This window comes from Cheilinus undulatus, linkage group 10, assembly GCF_018320785.1.
Source record: "Cheilinus undulatus linkage group 10, ASM1832078v1, whole genome shotgun sequence".
Classification (NCBI taxonomy): domain Eukaryota; kingdom Metazoa; phylum Chordata; class Actinopteri; order Labriformes; family Labridae; genus Cheilinus; species Cheilinus undulatus.
In genome coordinates this window covers 46,172,783-46,186,550 of record NC_054874.1, presented here as the reverse complement: position 1 = coordinate 46,186,550, position 13,768 = coordinate 46,172,783, and the positions used below count along the sequence as shown (strand labels likewise).

The window sequence follows — 13,768 nt, the reverse complement described above, 5'->3', positions numbered from 1 at the left end:
TCTTTCCTTTTTCAAACAAAGAACCACAGCTTTCATACAACTGTCTAAAAACTCTGTTTTGTCTTGTACTACAAACTTTTAAGCAATGAAAAGACGAACTCATGCAACTCCATGGGTAAGGTTTCTGTACATAACATTTTTATCTAGTTATGAACTTAAAGGAAAGACACTCAAACTTTAAAGGTGGGTTACACATTTTTAAGTCTGCTTTGCATGCTGTAATACTCATATGTATGTAAATGTCTACTTACAGGCTGATTGTTCATTAGAAAACTGCAAAATCCATTGGGATTGTGCAATTTTAGAACATTTAGATTTTCCCATTTTCTGCTAATGTGTAACTGCATGAGTCATGACAGATAGTTTACACCACCTGGAATCCATTTAGACCAATTAGTACACATGCTGAGTCCCAAATTATCATACTTTGTCTAAGAGCAAAACATGTTTCTGTCATAATTGTATGATGAGTTAATGAAAGCTTTCTTCATCATCCTGGTTTAGAGTTGAGATGAGTCACCAGTAGCAGATATTTCCAGCAGATACATTATTTTGCCAAAAGTATTCACTCACCCATCCAAATATTTGAAATCAGGTGTTCCAATCACTTCCATGGCCACAGGTGTATAAAATCAAACACCTAGGCATGCAGACTGTTTCTACAAACATTTGTGAAAGAAAGGCTCGCTCTCAGGAGCTCAGTGAATTCCAGCGTGGTACTGTGATAGGATGCCACCTGTGCAACAAGGCCAGTGGTGAAATTTCCTGGCTCCTAAATATTCCACAGTCAACTGTCAGTGGTATTATAACAAAGTGGAAGCCATTGGGAATGACAGCAACTCAGCCACCAAGTGGTAGGTCACGTAAAATGACGGAGCCGGGTCAGTGGATGCTGAGGAGCATAGTGCGCAGAGGTCACCAACTTTCTGCAGAGTCAATCGCTACAGACCTCCAAACTTCATGTGGCCTTCAGATTAGCTCAAGAACAGTGGTAGAGAGCTTCATGAATGGGTTTCCATGGCTGAGCAGCTGCATCCAAGCCATACATCACCAAGTGCAATGCTAAGCGTTGGATGCAGTGGTGTAAAGCACGCTGCCACTGGACTCTAGAGCATTGGAGACGCGTTCTCTGGAGTAAGGAATCGCACTTCTCCGTCCGGCATCTGATGGACGAATATGGGTTTGGCGGTTGCCAGGAGAACGGTACTTGTCTGACTTCATTGTGCCAAGTGTAAAGTTTGATGGAGGGGGGATTATGGTGTGGGCTTGTCTTTCAGGAGCTGGGCTTGGCCCCTTAGTTCCAGTGAAAGGAACTCTGAATGCTTCAGCATACTAAGAGATTTTGGACAATTCAATGCGCCCAACTTTGTGGGAACAGTTTGGGGATGGCCCCTTCCTGTTCCAACATGACTGTGCACCAGTGCACAAAGCAAGGTCCATAAAGACATGGATGAGAGAGTTTGGTGTGGATGAACTTGACTGGCCTGCACAGAGTCCTGACCTCAACTCGATAGAACAGCTTTTGGATGAATTAGAGCAGAGACTGAGAGCCAGGCCTTCTTGTCCAACATCAGTGTGTGACCTCACAAATGCGCTTCTGAGAGAATGGTCAAAAATTCCCATAAACACAGCTGTGTGATCATTACCTCGTCTCATTACCAATGTGATGGATTATCCCCGACTATTAACCAAAACTCAGTTCAACAGGAACCACAACTGATTAACGGTTAGAAACTCGTGCTGGAAGAGGACCTGAAAACAAGGTATAATATCTAAAAGACACAACCAGTGGTATTCTGTATTTCTCTGTTATTAAATCCCTAAAAGACCTAACCAATAATGTCAGTCCATCCCTTAATTCTTTCTGATTCCCAGCCATATTTTTGGCACTCGGCCCTGAGCTCATGTGTTGCCACTGAAATGCAAATCTTTGAAAAGCTGAAGGGTGTAGCCACACAGGAAACATCCACAGAGGTACGGATGAAAGCTTCAAAATTGGCCCTTGGTTAGTAATTTTCAATCCCCAGCAGCACGCCTTCATGTTTGGAAGAGGAGAATTTCATTAACAGATCCATTCATCCATTTTCTCCAAATTCATTAACAAATTTTAGGGTCCCTTTTTCCCGGCAGATTGAATATCACATTTGAGAGAGAGGACTGGAGGCACACACTGTTCGGGGGGAAATGTTTGTGAATTCAAATGCTTTTTTTTTGTGTTTTTTTTCCTGAGCGTCATGTCCCCAGTTTTCAAATGTTTCTGGCTCAGCAGCCAACCAAAACCAGAGTGAACCCCCACGCTGCAGGCATAAATACGTACTGCGATGAAGTTTGACACTAATGATTTTTATTTTCCCTTTTATGCACCGTTTCACTGATTAATTGAAGGGAGAGGGCCACAGGCTGAAAACATTCATCACTTTGCAGGTAGACCCGAAACACAAACATTATTTTCTGCATATCATACTACTTCATTCATATATCAAACCTCAAATTAATTTCAGGACATTAAATCCCACTTGGACTTGAAATAAAGACCTCCTGCTCTAAAGTTTCCTTTGAGTGGTGTTCTGACTTTAATGGCGGTGTTAGAGCCTGGGGCAGAGATCCAGCAGTTAGTCCTCTGTTCTCTGCAGATTTAAAGAAAAAGAAGATCTCAGTCTTCACTCTCTAAAGTGTGAAAATTAGGTGTGAGATCGGTCTAAAAGCCCCCCTGAGGAACAAAGATTTAAAGGATAGGTTTGGACTAATACAGGACTATTTTAACCAATAAATGTCACATAAATCCTTCATTATGCCCACACTGCCCCTGGGGAAATAATTCTTTAAAGGGACTCAAGTAAAATTAGTAGAAGACATGATCCACATCATCGACTGCATATAAAAATGGACTGATAGATGGTCTCTTAGGAGTGAAACCAGAGTGTTTAGAGTTCCCCCTACTGACTGGTAGGCAGTACAAATGGCCATCTTTGCCACATTCTTTGGCAAAGGTCCCCACTTTAGGAAAAATTACAAACAGTTAGTCTAACTCAATCAATTTCTGACCAACATCTCCATGGCAGAGGAAATATTTCACATCCATCCGGGCAACACCTAACTATGCAAAGCAGATGGATTCGCCCATTTCCGTGTTTCTCACTGGCGAATCCATCTTGCAAAGCTCCCATCTGAACCAACCTGGGCCCAGTTAGAAAGTGACAGGACCAATCAGTGACGAGGGGCAGTACTTTCGGGTGCAGAGGAGTCGTGACGTAAGCAAGCAGCAACAAGGGGCCGGTGAAATTATGGTGGAAGACATTAGCATGGATGCTGCTAAAGCGCCAGTTTTATCAGAACTTGACAACATTTCTTTGTCAAAAGAAGAACAAAGAACAGCGAGTTCTTTTTTTTTTTTCAAAAAAGACAGAAGTCGTGTACTGACATGTCTACAGTCACCCTGGGTTCACGTTATGCAGTTCTCGCGTTATGGAGTTTAGTCCTTCGGTAGCGGCTACTTCACGTGTTTGGTGCTCTGATTGGACTGTAAAGATGTGAGAGACAGAACGTTCATCCAATCACCCTCTGAGTTTTTATTTCAAAGGCTCTGCGCTTCCCCAAATGCTCTGTATCAGAGGTTTTCCAGATGGATGTGTGAAACAAATTCATCTGGCGTGTCAGTTTAGGCAACACCTCATAGATGAGTGATCATCAACTGTTGGCCCGGGGCCACAGCAGGCCCCCTCACATCTTCCCATCCGGCCCCCAGGCCATAATTAAATGTCACATATGCAAAAACACTTTTTCAGGCTTTTCTAACAAAAATATGAGCTTTTGGCCTGCCCACAATCCCCCCTGGAATCAGAAAAATCCTGTGTGCTGAAACTAGCCATTTTCAGATTTTCCCCTCATGATGTCATATGGGGAGTTAACACCACCCCCAGGTGGCCCTCCCTGCTTGGTAGAAAGTTACACGCTCCTCTCCTGAGCCTCGGGAGAACCACATCCATTAAACCACATCCATTCCCAGAAAGGGGCGGAGTCAGATGGCTCATTAAAGTTTAAAGACACAGACACAGAAACAGCTCGTTCTGAGCAGGGTTGAAACAGAAAGTTTTTTAGACATTTTGTACAAAAAGCCAATACTGGAGTGACTTTTTCAGCATCAAACTTCACAGCCATGTTTTTAGGGCCTCTGAGACCAATATAAACTTGACTTAAAGGGGTAAAATATGTCTCCTTTAAATCCAGAAAATGTGCACAGGGGAACATAGTTTGTGGTATTTCGAGTGTTGTGTTTATGATCGCTCTAAAGCAGTTAAAAACAACTGAGATTAAATCAGGATTGACTTTGTGTTTTGTCCTTTCTTAAATCAGCCTGTCAGCTGACACTAGCTAATATGATGCGTGTTAAATGCATACTCCATTCTTGAGTAAAGTTGCTGTATTTCTGGATTCTTCTGGATTCTGGTGTTTTGGGTGCAAGTTTTCGCTTGGGTTTTTTTTTACCAATCACTACAGATCATACCATCAAAACCAGAGATGGACAACATGACAGCACTAGAAATGTTGGGCTAAAATATCTCAACCGCCCCCCTGTGGCTGGCTCTGGTATAGCGACTGATCTCACTGTAAGAGCCTAAAAATAAAGTTAATTTAAAGAGACAATAAAATCCTTAAGTAAAAATATGTCAAGTAGACCACCTTTTTTATTACGTAAATTTAATCTTTTTGAGAGTTTGGCACTAAAGCGCCCATCAAGGAAAGAAACTGGCCCTTGTACAAATGTAGTTAATGATCCCTGACATGGATGTTTGGGAAAATATTTTAGTGTCCTTTTGGTCTTATCAGTCTCATGTTTGATTAAAGATTTTTTATTTTTTATGACTCTGACTGCAGATGCAGAACACATCCTGATATCAGCATGCATTCCTGATTAAAGTGTATGCATGATGACTGCATACACATTTATTGCACATGTGAGCGTCCATGAAGGTGTCATCCTTGAATTTATTTTTGGTGATGTTGTGTATACAGTCACTAGGTAGTTATTCTGCTAATGACACGGTGTCTTTAATGAACACGTGTGAACTGGTGACATTCATTATGCTAAAACAAGCTTGAGAGGTTAAAAGGTTTGCTGAATCACTGGAGGATCACTTGTAATGGATAGAAGAATGTTCCTTCATGAAGTTTTTCCAGAACCTCTTTTGTTCTCATCTCTCCTATTATCAGGGTCTGTCTTTTTTTTCTCCTTTCTCATTCACTCCTGTCTCTTCCACTTTCCTCTCTGTTGCTCTCTCTCTGCCTTGTTCTCCAGCTTTCTCTCTTCATTCATCCCTCTCTCTCTCTCCCTCTCTGGTCATTTGTCACATTCTCCCTCCTTCCATCACACTCACTTTGTTTCCTCTCTTGTTCCTCTGTCACACTCTCTCTCTCTTCCTCTCTCATGTGCTCTCTCTCTTTTCTGTGCGAAATTTTCTTTTCATGTTTCAGATCAATATCCTGTGCCGCTATGTTCTTAAGACAGATGAAGAGAGGCAGATCAGGCATTCGTCATGCCATCGCTCCCCAGGCAACGCCTGCCTGGCAGGTCATTCATCTGCTTGACCTTATCATGGAGGATAAAGGACACGTTTCTGTAGTTTTTCCCTTGTTATCCATCTCGTTGTTAAAGGGGACAGCAGCTGAATCCTTTACACTTTGCTTTTTGTTCTCCATGTGTTCCTGGAAGTAAATCTGACATTTTCCACGGCCAGATAAGTTGATCCCGTGGGGCAAAGGTGGCTGGAAGAGGTTAAAAACTGCTACATAAAGATAGCATGGGAGCAAAAAAGCAGGTGGACAAAAATAGACTTAATATGGCCTTTGTCTTCTATCACCATTAATCTTATTGAATTGGTGATAAGGCATCCAATCATAGAGGCCCATCAAACTGTCAGCCATCAAGAGGGAATTTATGGTGATCTAATGCTAAGATGGTTAAATTATATGGTGCTTCAGAGAGAAAGAAGTCCATGATTTGGGTTTGTTCCCAAGAATAAATTAGTTTTAAGAGTTTTACTTTTTATAAAAGTCTGTCAGTCGCCAAAACATTCAAAGTTTTTCATTGTGCGCAAAGAGATTTGGGCACCAAAGGAGGCAAGGATCATCTTAGCTTATCAATCACTCTCAATCCTTTATTTATAAAGTGGATATTGAAAAAATGACAGTTATTCCCCTTACAGCTTTTCAAAAATCATCCCCCACTTTTATTTCCTTTTGGATCATTAAAGCTCCATCCATCCATCCGTCCGTCCATTCTTCCATCTATTGGATGGATGGATTTTAAGACCTGTCTTCCCTGTCTGCCCTCAGGACAATCATTTTACTACTAGATGAATATGATGGTTGCCGTAATTAGGTGGAAAAAATGCAAACTGCACTTAAAATACACATACTTTATTGCCAAAAGTATTCACTCACCCATCCAAATATTTGAAATCAGGTGTTCCAATCACTTCCATGGCCACAGGTGTATAAAATCAAGCACCTAGGCATGCAGACTGTTTCTACAAACATTTGTGAAAGAATGGCTCGCTCTCAGGAGCTCAGTGAATTCCAGCGTGGTACTGTGATAGGATGCCACCTGTGCAACAAGTCCAGTGGTGAAATTTCCTGGCTCCTAAATATTCCACAGTCAACTGTCAGTGGTATTATAACAAAGTGGACGCCATTGGGAACGACAGCAACTCAGCCACCAGGTTGTAGGCCACATTAAATGATGGAGCCGGGTCAGCGGATGCTGAGGAGCATAGTGTGCAGAGGTCACCAACTTTCTGCAGAGTCAATCACTACAGACCTCCAAACTTCATGTGGCCTTCAGATTAGCTCAAGAACAGTGCATAGAGAGCTTCATGGAATGGGTTTCCATGGCTGAGCAGCTGCATCCAAGCCATGGTTTGAGACACGTTCTCTGAAGTGACGAATCGCGCTTCTGCATCTGGCAATCTGATGGACGAATCTGAGTTTGGCGGTTGCCAGGAGAACAGTACTTGTCCGACTGCATTGTGCCAAGTATAAAGTTTGGTGGAGGGGGGATTATGGTATGAGGTGGTTTTTCAGGAGCTGGGCTTGGCCCCTTAGTTCCAGTGAAAGGAACTCTGAATGCTTCAGCATACCAAGAGATTTTGGACAATTCCATGCTCACAGAGTCCTGACCTCAACTCGATAGAACACCTTTGGGATGAATTAGAGCGGAGACTGAGAGTCAGGCCTTCTCGCCCAACATCAGTGTGTGACCTCACAAATGCGCGTCTGGAAGAATGGTCAAAAATTCCCATAAACACACTCCTAAACCTTGTGGAAAGCCTTCCCAGGAGATTTGAAGCTGTTATAGCTGCAAGGGGTGGATCGGCATTATATTAAACCCTATGGATTAAGAATGGGATGCCACTTAGGTTCATATGTGAGTCAAGGCAGGTGAGCGAATACTTTTGGCAACATAGTGTATGTAGCACTGTGGATGCCATAACTGGTATAATATTGTAGGCACCTCACATCCTCTATATGTAAGGCTATCATATATGGACACTGATTATATGTTGTAGAGATTCCTGCAAGGTGCCCATCAAGGGCAAAGACTAAGGAAGAAGACTTCAGAAATTGAAGGTTTGAGGCATAAAAGACTGAGAGAGATTCAAAGAAGAATCAGAAAGAACACATAAGAAAAGAGTTTGAAATTACGATGCATAAAGGAGGGTATTAAGGAATAAAGAATGAGAGTAGTAGAGAATATAGACAAAGAGAAAAAGAGAAAGGACTGGTAGTGGAAGGGGAAGCAATCGCAGAGAGAGAAAGTGGGAAATGAAGCCACGCTGAGGATGAAACAGAGAATTCACTTTGTTATTTCCTGATGTTATCACATCCAATCGGCCTGATCTATGAATGTTTCATCTTCTGCGGTTTAATCAGCGTGCTGTGTGGACACACCACTCTACAAGCGGTCCCGTGTTTCCCATGATGCACCGCTCCGCATGACAATTAAGTGCTTGTTTACCATGACCTTGTTTGGCTGAATCGTTCGGCCTGTTCTGACCTTTTGTATCGCTCTACGGCTTCGTGTCGGAGTGTTTAATTTACAGCTCATTGACATTTTTTTTTCATTCACTGCAGTTGACATTTTCCTCAGGAGATTACACAGAGAGTTGTAAATAAATTATATTTACCTCTAACTTCAAATAAGCTGCTGTACCATCACAAACGAGGCTATGTGCTTGACTGTATATTCACAGAAAAAACATTTCACTGTATTTGTGTTTCGTGTCTCTAGAGTCTTGGTGATGCACCGCCTTAATATCAGCCATGACGGTTCAGTGGGCTTCTGACTGACGCCAACAGTTAAATGCACTCTGATGTGATGAGAATTTATTCAGTTCATGAGAAGGAAATGAAGAACATTTGTTTGTTATCCCCAGTATAAAAACATAAATACTCACCTTCATAGTCCATGTCCCAGTGGTTCTTCCTGATTGAGTCGTTGTCAGAGCTAGATGGCGGCCTCGCAGGAAGGTTAGGTGCTACGCTGCACACAACGGGCCCGTGCGTCTTTGGAGAGGAAACTCCGCCTCCTGATGGTCCAATCTGACTGCGTGGGCGAAGTGACCTGAACGGCGTGTGGTCCAGGTCGTTGGTCGTACCCATCATTGAGCTCATCTCTATGGGATTCCCCTCCTGGCTGTCAGCTTTGAGGCTTTTGGTCAGACTGGACTGGAAATAGCTGCAGGTGTACAAACAAATATTTCTGTTTCACTCAGATATAATCATCTGTGGTCTATCACATTTCCATTTCCTTTTCTTACCGCCTTCTGTGTCACAATTTCCTGTATTTCGGTGTTTTTTTTCTCCTGGTTCATTGTGTAAAAGTAAGAATGGATGTTTGTTAACACTTCTAAGGCCATTTTCAGCTTGATGTGTATCTCCTTTTTTCCTTTTGTGTCTTTCAATTGATTTTTTCCCAGCTTTCTCTGGATGATTGGGATGTCAGAGTAGAATGGGAATAATAGTGAAAGGGAAAAGTGAAAATTGGCGAGCAGATCAATATAAAGCCATCCCTGATGCTTTGAAACGTCACGATAAAGACGCTCTCTTTACAGCTTCATAATTTAAAAAACTTTGTTTTTGCCTTCTCTAGTTTTTCACAGTCAGCTTCTTCACTTTCAGACTTTTACTGGATATATTGAGGTTTTAACCCTTTGGGTGCCAGAGTTTTTTAAAGAAAATATTCTATTTTGATATCAGGATTTCAAAAGGCTGTAGCTGGAAAGTGGTTAGAGATAAAGGCATACTTTAAATGAGAAAAATCTTCAGTATGACCCAAAGTTTGTGATGGGAGTAAATTCACTCATCCAAGTTGCATATTCTGACATCACCAGGCAGCCTCCACCACCATTGGCTGTTTTTTTTCTCCCATGGCTTCTACTCTAGGCTTCTACTACGTCTCTTCTCTACCTCCATGGTGTTTGTCATTCCTGGTCTCCGTCACTTTTTGCGGTATTTTGAAACCCCCCAAGATACCCCCACCACATCCCCACGTCCACCCACCACAGCATTTACTGATTACACCCACCCTGGTGGGTGGTAAGCAAGGTGAGGTAAAGCATTGGCTTCGCTGCGTGTGGCCGGTCACGTTGCATGGACTGCCTGTCGGTGCCAACATAAGCACTGACAGTCTCACCCATGGTCTCACCGGATGACTGAAAGTCATGCCAGAGGGTGAATATTCCTCTATTCCTTCTGGCATTGTGAGTATTCTCGCTACAGTTCGCTGTCTTTCTCTCTGTTACGCTCCGACTCGTCTCCTCGAACGGGGCTGCTTCTTTCAAACTCTATAAACTCCAAAACTTTGAACAGAAACACAAACACAAGTGCTGCTGGAATTGAAGTTACTCATGTCTGCCATCTCCTGGTGTAAAGTACTAACAACATTAGGCACCATATTTGCAGCTGGAGTCTGTTTAATTCAGCAATGTTGCTTGTCGCAGTTTTGCGACTTTGGCACTTAAAGGGTTAAAGCCTAAACTAGAGGGGGAGGCATGAGAGATGCTCAACTTCTTCTGCAAGCTGTATTATAAAAACAGGGTCATGTTTTAATATGTCCTGCAGGATTTGGCAGTGATAATCATGGAGCAGAATTTGAACACCTAGTTTTGTAGTTTGTCTGACATTAGAGCTAAACTGTGGCTACATTAAGGTGTAGATGTGGTAAGAAAGCTGCCTGAGGGCACCAGGCATGACAGAGGATTGACACAACCCAGGTTGTTCTCTGGATGTCCTTGCAAAATACAAGGGGCAATTATCTGTTGCAAAAAGTCTACACCTTTAAGGTGATGTACAGAGTGGATGTGGTGAGTAAGCATGGCCTAAGGCAGTGGTTCTCAACTGGTCTGCCTTGAGACAAGTCTTGGTGTGCTGTGATAATTTACACAACCGCATGTAATTACTACAACTTTACAATAACTTAAGTTCAGTCAAGACCACTTTGTCAAGGAACACACATGGTGTGTGTTTTTTCTTAGCAGTTATAAATTTGCCCTCATTTCTGTTATTCATATGGCTGTTCTGGGAACCCCCCTGCTCTTCCATGAGTCTAAATGGAAAGCACCAAACAGGCACACATTCCTGCGTTTCCTGTGCATACAAGAAAAGCCTGGAGCAGGGAGAGAAGCAGCAAAAAAGCCAGAGCAGAGAAAACATTAATGACAACAGAATGACACTGATAAATTTAGAGGTAGAATGAAGGAGGAGCTGGGGTGGAGGAGAGTTGTAAAAGCAGTTTGCAGAGGGAGCAGCAACATGTAGCCAGGCTTTGAATATGGCAGCATGAGTGCAATTTTCCAATAGTATTCTCAGAGCGAATCAGCTGTCAGCTGATAAGGGCTTGCATGAGATCAGCTGATCTCAATTACATGACAGTGCTTGACTGCTAAATTTACTGTAACATGTAAGAAGCTCTTGTATAGATATGGTTTTGGTTTGCCTTGATTTTAGCTTGATCTTAGGTGTGACTTGGGCAAAAAAGATTGACAGCTCCCGGCCTAGGGCACCATCTAGATGGGTAGTAGGGTTGCCTCAAGCCCCTGGTTGTACTGTGGATGTTACAAATTTCTAGGCGTATCACCAGGGATGAAAACGGCATGACAATATAGATGCTGTTGAGCTTGACTTTGGCTGCTGAACACCAGACATATGTTGGCATGTGTCAGGCTTGACCGTGTTACTTTTTTCCAATAAACCCCAAACCAATGTGTAAACCAAACTCTGAACTGTTAAAACTTTAATGGTTGAATATAGAGCAGGAGCAGCACTACTTCTGGTGATTCACATTGTCCTGTACATGTAACTGTCAGTTGTGGAAAAACGTATATTGCTGGCATTGGGCCAAAACCTTGTATCTCCATTTTTCATGATTTTAATGTTTTCTGTGGGCTGCACAGTGGTGCAGGGGTTAGCGCTATTGTCTCACAGAAAGGTCCCTGGTTCTTGTCCTGGTCAGGGCCTTTCTGTGTGTAGTTTGCATGTTCCCCCCATGCATGTGTGGGTTATCTGGCTTCCTCCCACCACCAAAAACATGCTCATCAGGTTAATTGGTGAGTCTAAATTGGCCATAGGTGTGAATGTGAGCGTGCCTGGTTGTCTGTCTCTATATGTCAGCCCTGTGATTGGCTGGCGATCAGTCCAGGGTGTACCCCGCCTTTGCCCAATGACAGCTAGGATAGGCTGTCCCTCAATGGGATAAGTGGTATACATAATGGATGGAAAGATGGAATATTTTTTGTCATAATCAGTGCTAACTGTCACAGTTTACATCTGCCAGTGGGTTTTAACCAATTTTAAAGCAATACAAAGCTCCCAAAAGATGATGACTATGATATATAATTTTTCATGGTTGTTTATAGAAGTTCATTGATGGCTTTAACATCAGAAAATTAAAGTGAAGCTAGTGGGTTTAAAAAGTGTGCAGCAGCCCTTTAATTGGCTCTTACCCATTGGAGTCTTGGACACAGACAGGCTTCTTCTTCTTCTGCTGAACGTAACGTTTCCTGATGCAAACAAAGATGGCGACTAAGAGGAGTAGTCCAAGCACACTGACGCTGATCTCCATGATTTCCATGTACCCAATCATTGGAGATACCTGATGGATTGATGGGTTAAGGTGAGTTTAGTTAATACTTGTGCAGATAAACGACATTGTATTAACTGATTATTTGTAAAGACTGACCTGAGGCAGAGGGTCGCAGTGGATGGAGCCATCGGTGACTTTACAGTCAAAGCCTCCTGGACAGGGATTGGGTGAACAGACCTCTATTTGATTATGGCACCTAAAGGACGAAAGACAGTTTGATTTATTTGACTGAACTGATTAATCGTTACTTTAACATGGTGTAGTTTTGCAGTCTGGATGAAGTGCTATAGTATTGCACAGAAAACACCACCATAACTCTGCTGTGTCGGAGCTCTGATCTGAAAACTGAAGCTGAAAAGTAAAGTAAAAAGTCAGATTCATCCAAATTCATGAGTGCTGCTTCCTTCCTAATTGTACTCAGCAGAGACTTTCCCCCTCAGCAGCAGGAGACGTGTTTTTTCATCACTTGGCCTTTGAAACTCGTCCAGATTGCCTCCAAAAATCAAGCAGACATTGTTCCTGAGCAAACTGCTGTGGACGGCCGTGTCTCTGAATATGGAGCAAGTGAACAAGAGTCCTACAGTGAAGAGCGGCACAAAGGCTGCCACCATGGCTCTGAAGTTAAGGTTAAATTTGGCAGATGATACTAAGGGCTTCACTGCGCTCGCCATCTTCCAGGCCCAGGCACGAAACACGACCCTAAGGACCTTCTGGCAGAGCTCTGATTGCTAAGTGCCGCTGCTGCGATTCTGACAAAAACCTATCATTTTGTTTTACATAAAACTGCCTGGTGTTCAGCTTCACCCATTCATTTCCCCGGTGTTGAATTCCCTCGCTGTCAAATGCTGGAAGAATATCCTGGAAGTTAGAGAGCAAAATACCACAATTGTTGTGCACTTTTTTATTTGGACAAGGAGTTCAGTTGTTGAAAAGAGAGAAAGTTTGAAGTTCTGCATGGATCTCATTTATTTTGTTTGATTCAGTTTTTTGCCAATAACATCAAATGTTGTCAGACAACAGCTGTTGAATTACTCAAATGCTGATTTGAATCTTTTATTAAAGAAAAAGGCACATACTTAGACAAGAAGAGTGTCTAATTTCATTGAAGATGTTAAAAATGATCCTTCTTTCAACATTGTGCCATAATTCAACAGCAAAAGAATTATTTTTCTTCCATTCAAATACACCTGAGTTTGTAGAGCAGTGATACTGAATGTGTGGCTCTTTAGTGATTATTTGTGGCTCTTTTATGTCTTAATTTTTAATATTGTACCCTCCCAGAAAACCTTAAAAAAGGTAAACTTTTCTACCCTTTTTCACCATTTTTTTGCCACTTTTCACTCATTAAAGCTACCTTTTGTCATTAAATACCACTTTTTTCCTACTTATCACCCATTTTTACATCTTCTTTCTGCCACTTTACCCCCATTTTTGCCACTTTTGCCTATTTATGCTACCTTTTGCCATTAAATTCCACTTGTTTCCTTTTTGTCTCAAATTTTGCCTTTCATTTGTGTTGCTTTTATCCCTTATTTTTGCCCTTTTCTTTTTTTTTTTTTTTTTTTACCATTTTTCGACTCTTTTCCCCCATTTAAAATACCTTTAGCTAAGAAATACCCCTTCGTCCCA

At 42.2% G+C, this 13,768-nt stretch overlaps 1 protein-coding gene across 1 annotated transcript in view; it reads right to left on the bottom strand.

The window, feature by feature from the left end:
• fat2 (FAT atypical cadherin 2) overlaps positions 1 to 13,768 on the bottom strand; it is a 162,928-nt gene that overhangs the window by 3,895 nt on the left and 145,265 nt on the right. The window contains exons 25-27 of the mRNA XM_041797927.1: positions 12,236 to 12,335; positions 12,000 to 12,148; positions 8,454 to 8,734 (exon numbers count right to left, since the gene is read on the bottom strand). Coding sequence (XP_041653861.1) covers positions 8,454 to 8,734; positions 12,000 to 12,148; positions 12,236 to 12,335 — 530 coding nt within the window. The remainder of the gene's footprint in view (positions 1 to 8,453; positions 8,735 to 11,999; positions 12,149 to 12,235; positions 12,336 to 13,768) is intronic.